The sequence below is a fragment of the Glycine soja genome, chromosome 18 (genome assembly GCF_004193775.1).
Source record: "Glycine soja cultivar W05 chromosome 18, ASM419377v2, whole genome shotgun sequence".
In the NCBI taxonomy this organism is placed as follows: Eukaryota; Viridiplantae; Streptophyta; class Magnoliopsida; order Fabales; family Fabaceae; genus Glycine; species Glycine soja.
The window spans coordinates 48,920,818-48,933,319 of record NC_041019.1 but is presented as its reverse complement, the minus strand read 5'-3'; the positions used below and the strand labels follow the sequence as shown (position 1 = coordinate 48,933,319).

General features: G+C 34.4%; 2 protein-coding genes across 2 annotated transcripts; both read left to right on the top strand.

Annotated features, from left to right (window-relative positions):
- Positions 1-522: 522 nt before the first annotated feature.
- On the top strand, positions 523-3,549 carry LOC114397366 (soyasapogenol B glucuronide galactosyltransferase-like). The gene is made up of 2 exons (XM_028359422.1): positions 523-714; positions 2,719-3,549. Exons 1-2 carry the CDS (start codon positions 523-525, stop codon positions 3,346-3,348), a joined length of 822 nt encoding a protein of 273 aa, XP_028215223.1. The 3' UTR covers positions 3,349-3,549.
- Positions 3,550-9,505: 5,956 nt separating this feature from the next.
- Positions 9,506-11,722, top strand: LOC114396427. The gene has a single exon (XM_028358405.1). The coding sequence runs from the start codon at positions 9,950-9,952 to the stop codon at positions 11,477-11,479; it is 1,530 nt and encodes a 509-aa protein (XP_028214206.1). The 5' UTR covers positions 9,506-9,949; the 3' UTR covers positions 11,480-11,722.
- The last annotated feature ends 780 nt before the right edge of the window (positions 11,723-12,502 follow it).

The following is a 12,502-nucleotide window of genomic DNA, read 5'->3' as shown; positions in this document are numbered from 1 at the left end:
CAAGGCTCAACTACTGTGCATAAATTCTATTCTTACAGTAGTATATATTCTTGCTATTATATTTACTAAGAAGCTACACGAAATTTTGTGCTTTCAATATATTTTCTAGAGAAGTCTTTCAAATAAACTTGCTGCTAGCTAGCAACAGCTGTTTAATTTTATGGTTCATCATTCATGTCAATCCCAAAACATCGAAATATGCCATGCAAGTGTCTTGGTAAAAACTAAGACATCATTCATGAATGAATGAAAACATCTCAGTCTTTATTTTATGGTTTGTTCCCCCTTTTACTCTAGATTAGGTTATTTTTTAGCATTGTAACATTTGGCTATGATTGATTGGCCTCCTCCTAGTTCAGTGCAACTCTGCATGGTTTCTAGGGTTTAACAGGATTTTAGCGCCGTTTTATAAGGGGTACACTTCTATTGATGCTCCCTCCCTTAACTGATTTACTCCGGCGAGGCAATTTTAATTGGACTTCACAAGCTCAAGAGGCTTTCTCCACTCTTAAGAGGGCTATGATGGAAGCCCTAGTCCTTGCTCTGCCTGATTTCTCCTTGCCTTTCACTCTCAAGACTGACGCTTCTAGTGTGGCTATAGGAGCAGTTCTCATGCAAAAGGGACACCCCATCCCCTTCTTCAGTAAACACTTTTGTCCTCGTCTCTTACGAGCATCTACTTACATCAGGGAGATGCATGCTATAACCTCTACGGTTAAGAAATGGCGACAGTATCTTCTGGGTCATCAATTTGTTATTTTAATGGATCACAAAAGCCTTAAAGAATTGATGCCTCAATCCATACAGACACCAAAGCAACAAGTGTATCTTTCAAAGCTTTTGGGGTACCATTACACCATTCAATATAGAGCAGGGTGTTAGAACATTGTTGCAGACGCTTTATCTCGACCTCAGGAGGAAGCTTCGTGCTCTCCATGCCTCATTTCACATTCCTGGATGATCTTAAACCGACATTGCTGAAATCTAAGGAATATGTAACTCTCCTTCATAAGATCCAATCTGATACGCACCAGGGGAATTTCGGGATTATAAGGTCCACATTGGCTTAATAATCTTCAAGAATCGTATTTGGCTTGACTCTACTTCCCCTTATAAATCCTTGCTCTTACAGGAATACCACCAAACTCCACTGGGAGGTGGGCGTTTTTTAACCCCTTGCCCGTATACAGGAAAATTTCTACTTGCAGGGAAGGCAAGCTATTGTTAAATTGTTCATTGCTAAGTGCTCTACTTGTCAACAGAAGAAGTACAAAACAAAGGGACCTGCGGAGCTTCTTCGACCATTACCAGTTCTGTGACACCTTCTACCCCTCACATATATACTAACAAAGGAATAAAAATTCAAATATTAATTAAAAGTATTTTTTTAAAACATTTTTAAGTACAAGTCTTTCAAAGGGATAAAAGGCTCACATTCACTTTCTTCTACATCATATTCAAATTTGTCCAAATAAATAATAAAGTCATCGGCTCAAAGAAGTCGTCTAAGACTTCATACAATTAATATAAAATCCTATACCTCAATGCCACATTCTATCAGAGTGTTGTGTCTCGACATCCTTCAGCACAAGGTTCCTTAAAGTAATTCACCTAGTCATCTGCTCCCCTGAACAGAAACTTCAAGATCATCACAGGATTCAAACACAAACAACACACGAGGAGTGAGTTATCACATTCCTAACTAATAGAGAAGCAAGACAACTAGATATACATATCATATAAACCAAATAAAACTTACTTACACGTAACTCACGTAATTCCAACACTTTGTCATTCAAAGTTCACTTTTCATCCATCAATCACAATTTTCAATCATCAATCACATTACACAAAAATCACACACTCTGATCAAGACATAATAATACATCAATTTCATAATAAACAATTACCAAGCGCATGAGACAGTTATGCTAAGACTCAAGCCTATATGCAATGTGGTACTATGTCAGTGAAAAACCAACCTAGGGCGCTTAAGAGTACATAACAAGACACACCACATAATGGGTTTGTCAGGTCACTCTCACTAAGTAAGATCATAGGGAGACCAATCAGGGTCACGATGTTTTACGAGAATGCTCCAACCATATGGGATCAGCATAGACTTAAAGGAGTACTCAAACCCGGTAACCTCCAAGGCCTACACTCCGAAGAGTCCGTCAGGGTCTTTCCCTCCTGATTCAGGTCCAACCCCTAAAATCATTTTAGCACACAGACACTACTCGTGAATTATACAATACCCACGACCTCACACTCGTGTTTTAAACACGTAACACATATTGCGCTACAATTTAACACTGATTCCTAAATAGGAAATCTACACTTTTCTTTAACACTGGTTTCTAAATAGGAAACCTACACTTTCTCTTTAACACTGCGCATTTACACTTTTCGCAAGATAACATTGGTCGGGTTATTGTATAATTCGCAGTCTACAACACAAATAATGTCACATCAAGAGTTAATCACACACTTATTCACAACCAAAATTCATTCACAATTTCACATCTCATAATGTCACAATCCACCATCACATGTTTTCACGTATCTCACAATTCAATACCTGTCATACTTTACACTTTTACTCAATCTCAATAACAATATTGTGATCTCAAAACAACATGTCATTCCACAATTCATCACATATTTCATTCATAGACATTGCTCATGAATTATACAATACCCACGACCTCACATGAGTCTGTACTTTATGTAAGTTTTGGAAGCCTCGCAAGGCTCCCTCATGCTCAACTTGTTGAACTGGCTCATGGGCTTGAACATTCTGGTCATAGTTTCATCTGGGTTATAAGGAAAAAGGATGAGAATGGAGACAGTTTTCTTCAAGAGTTTGAGCAAAAGATGAAAGAAAGCAAGAACGGTTATATCATATGGAACTGGGCACCACAGTTGCTGATATTGGACCACCCTGCGATAGGAGGCATTGTGACTCACTGTGGTTGGAATTCAATTCTTGAAAGTGTGAGTGCTGGATTGCCAATGATCACATGGCCAATGTTTGCAGAGCAATTCTTCAATGAGAAGTTGCTAGTTGATGTGTTGAAGGTTGGAGTCCCAGTGGGAGCTAAAGAAAACAAATTGTGGGCAAGCATGGGCAAGGAGGAAGTGATGGGAAGGGAAGAGATTGCAAAGGCTGTGGTGCAGTTTATGGCAAAAGAAGAGAGCAGAGAAGTGAGGAAGAGAGCAAGAGAGCTTGGTGATGCTTCCAAGAAGAGTATAGAGAAGGGTGGATCCTCTTACCACAACTTGATGCAGTTGTTAGATGAGCTCATCTCATTGAAGAAAACTAGGACATGTGAGAAACCAAATTAGGTCATTCAAATATTGGACTCATCTAAGTGCTTTTAAATAAAATGTTTTGTTCCATTTAAGTTTTAAGTTCAGCTAGCTAATTACTTGTGTACTGTTTTGATATAAGAAGATTTTAGTTTTCACCAAATATTTCATGCTTTGAAACTCTAAGTTAGGAAAAGGAAATCTTCTAATGAATGAAGTTTCATCTATTTTGGTGCATCGAGTAAAATATTAAATATATCGTTGTTCCTATCAATTTACTACTACAGAAGAAGACCTTGGTATGCCTGGTAAAAATTTGTCGTTGGGTTTAAGTAATGCATATATGTCGGTGAAAAGTTTTCAATTCGAAATCAAGTGATGAAAAATTCGTCTCTAGTCCTTGAATGATCAATGCCATAAACAGGGCAATGATTCTTTATAACTTTTTTCCATCAACAAAGCCATATATACTCGAAACAATATATATATATATATATATATATATATATATATATATATATATATATATATATATATATATATTCACTTATTCAATCCATTCTCAATTTAGACACAGTTCATCGCGTAAAAATTCAATATTTGTTCCCTTAAAATCTCCACAACAACAAAGAACCTATATCTACGAGAATCAAACTGACAACGTGCACAAACTGGATTATCGTTAAGTTGATAGGAATTGGATTCTGTAGTGTTTTTTTTTTTTTCAAATTGATTTTCTTATACTGGTAAGATTTAGAGTTGGCTTAATTTTTAGTTTGGACCTGGTTTAATTGAGATGGAAACTTTTTTGTTGGACTCTGATCTTTAAAGTGAAACTTATGAGCTTCATCTATACAGAATTAGTGCAATACTCTCAATATGAGTAATACTATTACTAATGGTATTTTGCTGATTTGTTGGCCTCAAATGGGCTCTTTTTTCAGATATATATATTCACATGAGTAGTACATGCTTTGTTATGAAACATTGTTTCTTTGTCTATAAATATGATAATTTTCTCCTCCTTGGCATCTCACTCACTAGCAAATTCTTCATATTGTACAAATTTCTTATCTCTTTCTTGTATCAAAACAAACAGATTTTCACTTTAGCAACGAATACAAATATAGATGTCCTCAGTAGACTTACTATAGCCTTCCTACATGAAATAAAGGTAAGTGAATCTGCTTATCACCTTTAAATATCATTTAATATTATTTATTGTTAATTTTATTTTTCAAAGTAATCAAGAATTCTCATCCGATACGCTCATTTCATATTCCTTGAATTTCACCCTAGTATATATGGGTTATAACAATTTAATTATTTATAACTGAGATCATGAATACATTAGAGAATTTTAGAAATTTCTCTCAAAAAATGGTATGTTGTCCCCCCCACACAAAAAAAAAATATATATTTTAGGATTAAAATCGAACTTATACTTTTTCCATCTTACTGTTATCGTTAATATTATTATTATCATTTTTTCTTGGTAAGAGATTTCCTTTGAACTAAACAATATTGATTTCATTAGTGAAACTGACAAACAATTACATTAGACAATAAAGGGGACTGCTTCAAAATAAGCATATATTACAAAATTTACTGTTTCACCCTATCAGTAATTTCATAAGCGTTGCTTGGGAACAACGCTTGCATCATGCCTATTACTGAACAAATAAAAATGACTCACCCGGTATAGTTACTCATTTTGAACACCCCATCTCTGTCATATACACATTATTGGGCCTATGTAACAATTGGGTGGATTTGTCTTGCAGCCTCGAGACCATTTTAGCCCATTGTTAAGTTATCATAAGGCAATTGCTATATCCCCTCCCCATAATTTCTTAGTGCACTTCCCTTTTCATATTTTTCCCATAATACCCTTTTCTTATAGAAAACTGAAACACCTGCAGAATGTTTCCACTCCCCCCTGAAATTTATCATCAAGAACCCCCACTTTCCAATTCCTGAAACTCTCGATGATTGAAAGAGAGGATGGTATCAATTATGTTTTCTTTTTGTTTACACCAAATAGCTACTATGATAAATATGTGAGCTGTGAACACATGATACAAATGCATTGGAATTTGTTTGGATAAGGTACACCAACCAACTTCCAACGCCCAAAACGAACGAACGCACGTGACGGGTGTGCAGTCGTTCTCTCTTCATCTGCCATTCTTCTGCGCATCGTTTGGCATAACCACTACACTCCAACGGAGGCGTCAAACGACGTGCCGTCTGCCCAAAGAAACAAGGGTATTTTAGTTACTCCCTTATGTAACGGCTATATTTTATTCTTTCTTTGTTTTTTTACTGATTGGCTTATTTGGTTCCCTATTCACGTGTGTACTGCTGAAAACAATAACCCCTCACTCTATCACGTGAGCTGTAAAAGGTCAAAGGTGTCATTTCCTAGGTTGATGATAGCTTTGAGTTATACTAGGTATTTAATATTTTAATTATTAATGATTTTATAAAAATAATCTATTGATTTTCAATTTAAAAACATTGATATAAAAGAGGATAAATAGAAAGATATGCATAGTTAAGAATTTAATAATGAAAAAAGGATCGTAGTTTATTTTTTAGAGGTTTCTTTGAAAAATTATACAAATATGTTTAATGTGTATTTAAATTTTAAAAAAAAAAGAGATATAATATTAAATAATATTTAATTAAAAGAGTAATGAGAGTGATTCTTAATCTCCAAATTGAATATTATGATTTATAGTATAAGAATAAGATTTATTTAAGAATACTTGGATATTTTCTTTTTAACATGATTTATTCTTCATGAAGTTAGGATTTGAATTTTGGATCACTTGATTAAAAGACACAAATCACTACCATTTATATCAACCTACGTGTTGGTATTTTTTATGTAATGTTAATGTAAAAAATTACTATCAACTAATAAAAGTTATAGTATATATTACATATAGATATGGTTAGTGTAAAAATTAATGGAGGGGTCTAACTCAATTGGTTGAGTATAATGTGTAAATTGTTGTAAATCTCGTAATACTAATCTTTGATTCCTTCGGACAAGAAAAAAGTGTAAAAATCAATGTACTTATACATGATAATGTGTGATTAGATGATATTGTAAAAACTATTTACGATGTTAGTGCATAGTTGTTTTTTCTATGTATGATTAATTTCAATTAATAAGTTACAAGTATTAAATGTTATTAACTTGACTATTGATTTTTGTTGAGGTATGTTGTAAAATCTCACATCTCTCAAAAGTCAAGGCCAAGAAGAATTTCTAAACATCTTCCTCATTAACCCATCGAGATGTCTTTTAGTAAGGATAAAATCTTGACAAACCATCGAGCATCAATGCGAACAATACCTTGGATGAGGTGACCCTGACGATGCCTAAGGATTTGAGATTGGAACATTGGTGTCTACTGTGAACCTAGACCACCACTCTTATCACTTAGTCTCAACTAGGGGCTAATTCCATTATTTCACAAAGTTTCACATTGTTTAGAAGTTGATGCCAAGGAGAATCTATAATCATTCTCTTTCATAACTCATCGAACACCTTTTAGTATGGACACAATCATGATGGACCATCAAACACCAAAGCAAACAATACCTAAGATGAAGTACCGAGGATTTGAGATCAAAACAATTTTAAATATTTTTCTCAATAAATTAAATATACAAAATTTTACCTAATTTAAAAATCATTTGCTACTTGTGAATCAATTTTATTTTAATATAGAATATACTTATTTTTTAAAGTATATATACTATTAAGATTACATTTTATGAATATTCAATTAGTTTAAATATTGACGAGCATAATTAGTAAAATAATATAATATAATTGTTACCATTAAGCACATTGATTAACTAGAATAGGATTATTTTAGCCTAATTAGTGATTTCGAGTTTGAGTTTTGGATATATATTTCTATTAAATATTCAAATGAAGATTTTTATCACTTATTGTGGTCTTACAATCTTGCTTGGCTCCTCGCTTAGGATTATTTCCAATTAATAATACTTTCAAGTTAGATTTATAAAACTTACATTCCTTCACTTGTCCTTCTAACCATACCCAAATGAAAAGTTTGATATGATCAACCAATCTAAAATGTCTCTTACATTAATTATTTTTCGCAAAAATATCATTATTTATAAATCATTTTTCTAAGTCCAATAATAGTAAGGAGAATGTGTTACATAATTTGGGAGTCTAGCGTTGTCTCATATTAAGAGTATTTTGGAAACCTTATTCATAGTGAATAAAAATTAAAGCATTTTGTAAAAAAATTAAAAAATAAATATATTATTTTTAATCCTTAGTCTAAATTTTGATTGATAAAAAATAATGACATTAATAATCTAGTCGTGATAAAGAGCCTAACATAATAATGATATGTAATTTATTTGATAAATTATATTTTTAAATTCCTTGTCAATTAGTATAGCATTATGGACTAACTATTATTATTTAATTCAACAAAATAAACTTAAACATGATGCATTTTTATATTTATTGAAATTTAAATTAATCTAATTTTAAATTTTTTTTTCTTTTAATAAAAGTAGTTAACTTAATTTCGTATTTAAGTTACCCTGCTACGCATGAGTGAGCACACTAGTTTATAATAAATAAATACATAAATTATATTATAATTAAATATCTCAATAAATCAATATTTTTAAGTATATAAATTATATTCTATACTTATAACAATAATTTAAATTATAATATAATTTTTTTAAAATTATTGAAAATTTCTTTTAACTTTTTTTTAATCTGTTTCTTAAATTGAATTTCAATAATTTTTAAAAAAATATGAATAATTAAAATTAATTTTATGCCTAAAGTTACTATTTATCATAAATCTAAAATATAATTTATATATTTACTTATAACATAATTTATGCATTAAAATATTTATTAGTTATATTTTTAATTAAAAATATATTTCTTATGCAACACACACATTAAAATACAGTACTAGTTAGTAATAATTTCTATACAATTGATATAAACACCGTAAAACTTGGTTTTTCCTTAAATGGCATTAACTATGGTGAGTTACATAAATACTAGTAGTAGTTAATTTAATTATGCATAGAGGAGGAAGTGATTAGACATCAAACATGGGCCTGCAAAAGGAACCAAAACAGCACATAAACATCATTGAGAAAATAACAATTAGCTTTGCTTTTGCCTGCGTGGACATGACTAACCCCCAACAACACATTACACATGTCAGGGTATTGCCCTTCTTTCTCTTTTTCGCATGTTGACAATCACAGTATACCTCTCCATCAAGGTTTCTTCTCTCTGGAATTACCAACTTTGGCGTATTATCGCAATCATAATCCCAAAGCGGCGCAAAAAATCTTTATTATTTTCATTACAACTAAACAAACTACTACTGCACTACATAATTTCACTAGAACAAAACACACCAAATAAATTAACGTCACAGAAATTCACATTCACAATTTGGAGAAACACTTTTTTTATTGGTTGAAAACTGTAGTAATAGATTGATGTAGCAGACCTTCCAAAAAACAAAAAAAGATTGATGAAGCAGAAATTCACTATCACAATTTGCAGAAACGTTTGCTTTGTTGTTGTATAGGTCGTAAAGATTTGTGTATATAACTATATATACTCTATAATTTCCACTAAAAAAGATATGCATGAAGAAGAGATTAAAAAGTTAAAAAAAAATTGCACACTTACCTCTTTTGGTGTTTATTTCTCTTTTATCTAAAACTACGATTCATATCTGTATAAAAAAAAAAAACTACGATTCATATCTCATTAAAATATACATAAATTTCACTATAAACATAATATATTTTTTTGAGCTTTTTTGGATGAATTCAGATTTTGAATTATCATTCGTTCGAAAATCAATGAATAATTTTTTTAAGATATAATAAAGATTCATTCATGAAACTGATATTTTTTAACAGATATTTTTTTCACAAGCACTCGTTGTGTGAATCGAATCCCTCTCCATGTTTTTGGAGCTTTTAAGTTTTGTATAACACTAATAATTTTGGGATACGAAATTCCATAAACTTTTATCTAAATAAAGAAAAAAATTGATGTGGCAGTGACAGTAGCATTCTTGTAATTTACGAAAGTCCCGGGGCCAATTTCGAAGAAAAGAATATAAGACCAACGGCTTACTAACTCTTCCTTTATCCACGCAGCACTATCCGCTTCGCTTTTCACTTTCCCATACGCGTCTCCTTTTCTTCTCCACCAGCATCACCACTGAGTCACACTCTCCGAGTCATGAACTCACTCTTCACTTCTCCGTAGCAAACAAAACACTCTCACACGACAAAGAAAAATAAAAACACACACACTGAATACTCATTCGCAAATTATGCTTTCCCGGTTTGCCCCTCGCTCCACTCTCTATTTCCCAATCTCCGCCACCCAACCAAAACCCCTAATCGGCGCCAACCATACCTCAGCAAGATTCTGCTCCCGATAAAAAAAAGAAAAGCCAGAATCCAACTTCAATTCTTTTTCTTTATTCGTTATTTTTTTTTTAAAAAAAAATTACCATTTTTTTATTGTTTTTTCTGTGAAGGAAAAAAAAAGGAGAGGAAAGTGCACAGTTTTACCATGGAACCTACCGCAGGGAAGCCCGGTTCTCTCCGGAACCTTCTGATACGGTTTCTCCTCTTCGGCGTTTTGGTCATCGGCGTTCGTTTCGCTTACCTCATCGCCGTCGCCGGCGAGTCCTGCACCATAGACGACTTCTGTTTCTTCTCTCTGCCGGACACTCTCAGCCTCGTCATTGCCGGCACTGGACCTCTCGCCGTCGAGTCTGCCTCCGCCGCCGGCGGTTTGGTGCAGCCGGAGCTTTACACCAGCAAGGACTGGATCAACGGCGTTCGGTTCTACTCGTCAGCGTTCCAGGACCTCATCGCCGGCGGCTACCTCTCGCCGGAGTCGAAGACTCTGTGCGTGGAGACGCCGACCGGACGCGACGTATTCGCGCTGAGGGAGATCGGCGTGAAGGATGCCGTCGGAATCGCGAGAAAGGCGGCGAAGCCTCTCGTGAAGTTCGGCCGAGGCGAGCGGATTCCGTTCGGCGACGGAGCCTTCGACTTCGTGTTCTCCGGCGAGGACTCGTTCGTGAAGTCGGCGAAGCCGGCGGAGTTCGCGGCCGAGATCGGCCGGACACTGCGGCCGGGAGGTTTCGCGGTGTTCCATTTCGCAAACCCTAAAGATACGTATAGTTTTAATTCGTTCCTTGATTTGTTCAATTGTTTCAGAGTAGTGAAGTTGCATGGCTTGGAAGGATTCGATTCTTCGATGCCGTATATACGAGAAATTGTTTTGAAGAAAGAGTGTGGTGATGGTGCTGGAAAATTCGATTTCGATGATTCAAATGGAAAGTGTTATGTTCCTGGTTATAAGCATGATTTGGTTAAGATTGCTGAGCCTTTGATTGAGGAAGAGCCTTTGAAGCCTTGGATTACATTGAAAAGGAATGTGAGGAACATAAAGTACCTTCCTTCAATTGCTGATATAAGCTTTAAGAATAGGTATGTGTATGTTGATGTTGGAGCTAGAAGCTATGGCTCTAGCATAGGGTCTTGGTTTAGGAAGCAGTACCCTAAGCAGAACAAGACCTTTCATGTGTATGCAATTGAAGCTGATAAGACTTTCCATCAAGAGTATGGGTTGAAGAAGGGGATCACTTTGGTTCCTTATGCTGCGTGGGTTAAGAATGAAACCTTGATGTTTGAGATTCATCGCGATCCTGGGGAGCATGTTGAGGTTAAAGGCCGGGGGATGGGTAGGATTCAGCCTTTGCAATCGTCGGGGAGGGGGGAGTTTGATGGCGAAGTGGAGAAGATACAGGGATTTGATTTTGCTAATTGGTTGAAGAAGACGGTTTCAAAGAACGATTTTGTTGTGATGAAGATGGATGTGGAGGGTACTGAGTTCGATCTGATTCCAAGGTTGATTAAAACTGGGGCCATATGTTTGATAGATGAGATTTTCCTTGAATGCCATTACAATAGGTGGCAGAGATGTTGCCCTGGGCAGAGGAGTGCAAAGTATGAGAAAACATATGATCAATGCTTGCAGCTCTTCAAATCCCTTAGACAAAGTGGAGTTCTTGTTCATCAGTGGTTCTAATTGTGCCCAGCATGATAGGTGAAATCCTACACTTCTTCTGTAACATTATTGTTTTCCTATTAACCTTCTGCATGTTACTTTTTACCCCAAACAATAGGGAAGATTACTGTGTTTCAAATTCCTTACCATGTAACAATTGCAATTGAAAATTGAATCATTTCTTCAAATCGATGGTATTTGTTGCAGGATTCTCTTATTCTTACCCCTATTATAGATATGGAAATGGATAATTGAATTCTGAAATCTTTCTCTCTCTCTCTCTTTTATCACTGAAGAGAATATAACTGTTCTGTTTTGTCAGCCCTTGTAAATTGGTTTTTCAATGTGTATGAATTGGGGGGGGGGGGGGGGGGGGGGAGTTCCAGTTCCCTGGATAGGATGGCGTTGTTCATTGCATAAGTTTAGCATATGGGTGATTTGTGACACTTGATATGTCAATGCCATTGACCTAGAAAATATCTGGATTCTGGAGGCAAATATGATCTCAACTTTAGTACGTAGCAGGTAGTTCTTTCCTTTGTTTCATTGAATAATTCTAAATCCTCTTACGAAATCTTCTTACTAATCTTGTACTTGTAAATAAAATATTGAATTTTTTTGAGGTTTTCAACATATTAAATGTATTTATTTTTTCATTTAATATTTCCTTCACAGAGGATATAACACTACTCTTGTTTTGTTAGTTCGTGGTTTAGGTACCCATTTAATTTCTTGTTCATGATAATTGTTGGTAATTTTGAGACATACTTTAACTAAGTAAACAGTCTTAATTTTACTTTTGTTTTTTCTTTGACTATATTAAAGATACATGTACCTACGAATTACTTAGGTGAGTAGGATAGGTAACTTGGTGGAGAGAGCTGAACCTTTGACATCAGTATCACACCCAAGTCCGGTACTGACTGAAGTACTCTATTATTCATTCCGAAATTTCAAAGTTGCATTTTTCATGAGAAAATACTGTTCATATCATATTTTTAGAATAGCTATTTTGGATGAAATGGATCTAATGTGTTTTCGTGG

Bases quoted from the DNA above. Each gene is read 5' to 3' on its own strand.
- LOC114397366 (XM_028359422.1), top strand. From the start codon at position 523: ATGGAAGCCCTAGTCCTTGCTCTGCCTGATTTCTCCTTGCCTTTCACT. The intron at 715-2,718 runs GTTAAGAAATGG...ACCTCACATGAG, and splicing joins TGCATGCTATAACCTCTACG to TCTGTACTTTATGTAAGTTT.
- LOC114396427 (XM_028358405.1), top strand. From the start codon at position 9,950: ATGGAACCTACCGCAGGGAAGCCCGGTTCTCTCCGGAACCTTCTGATA.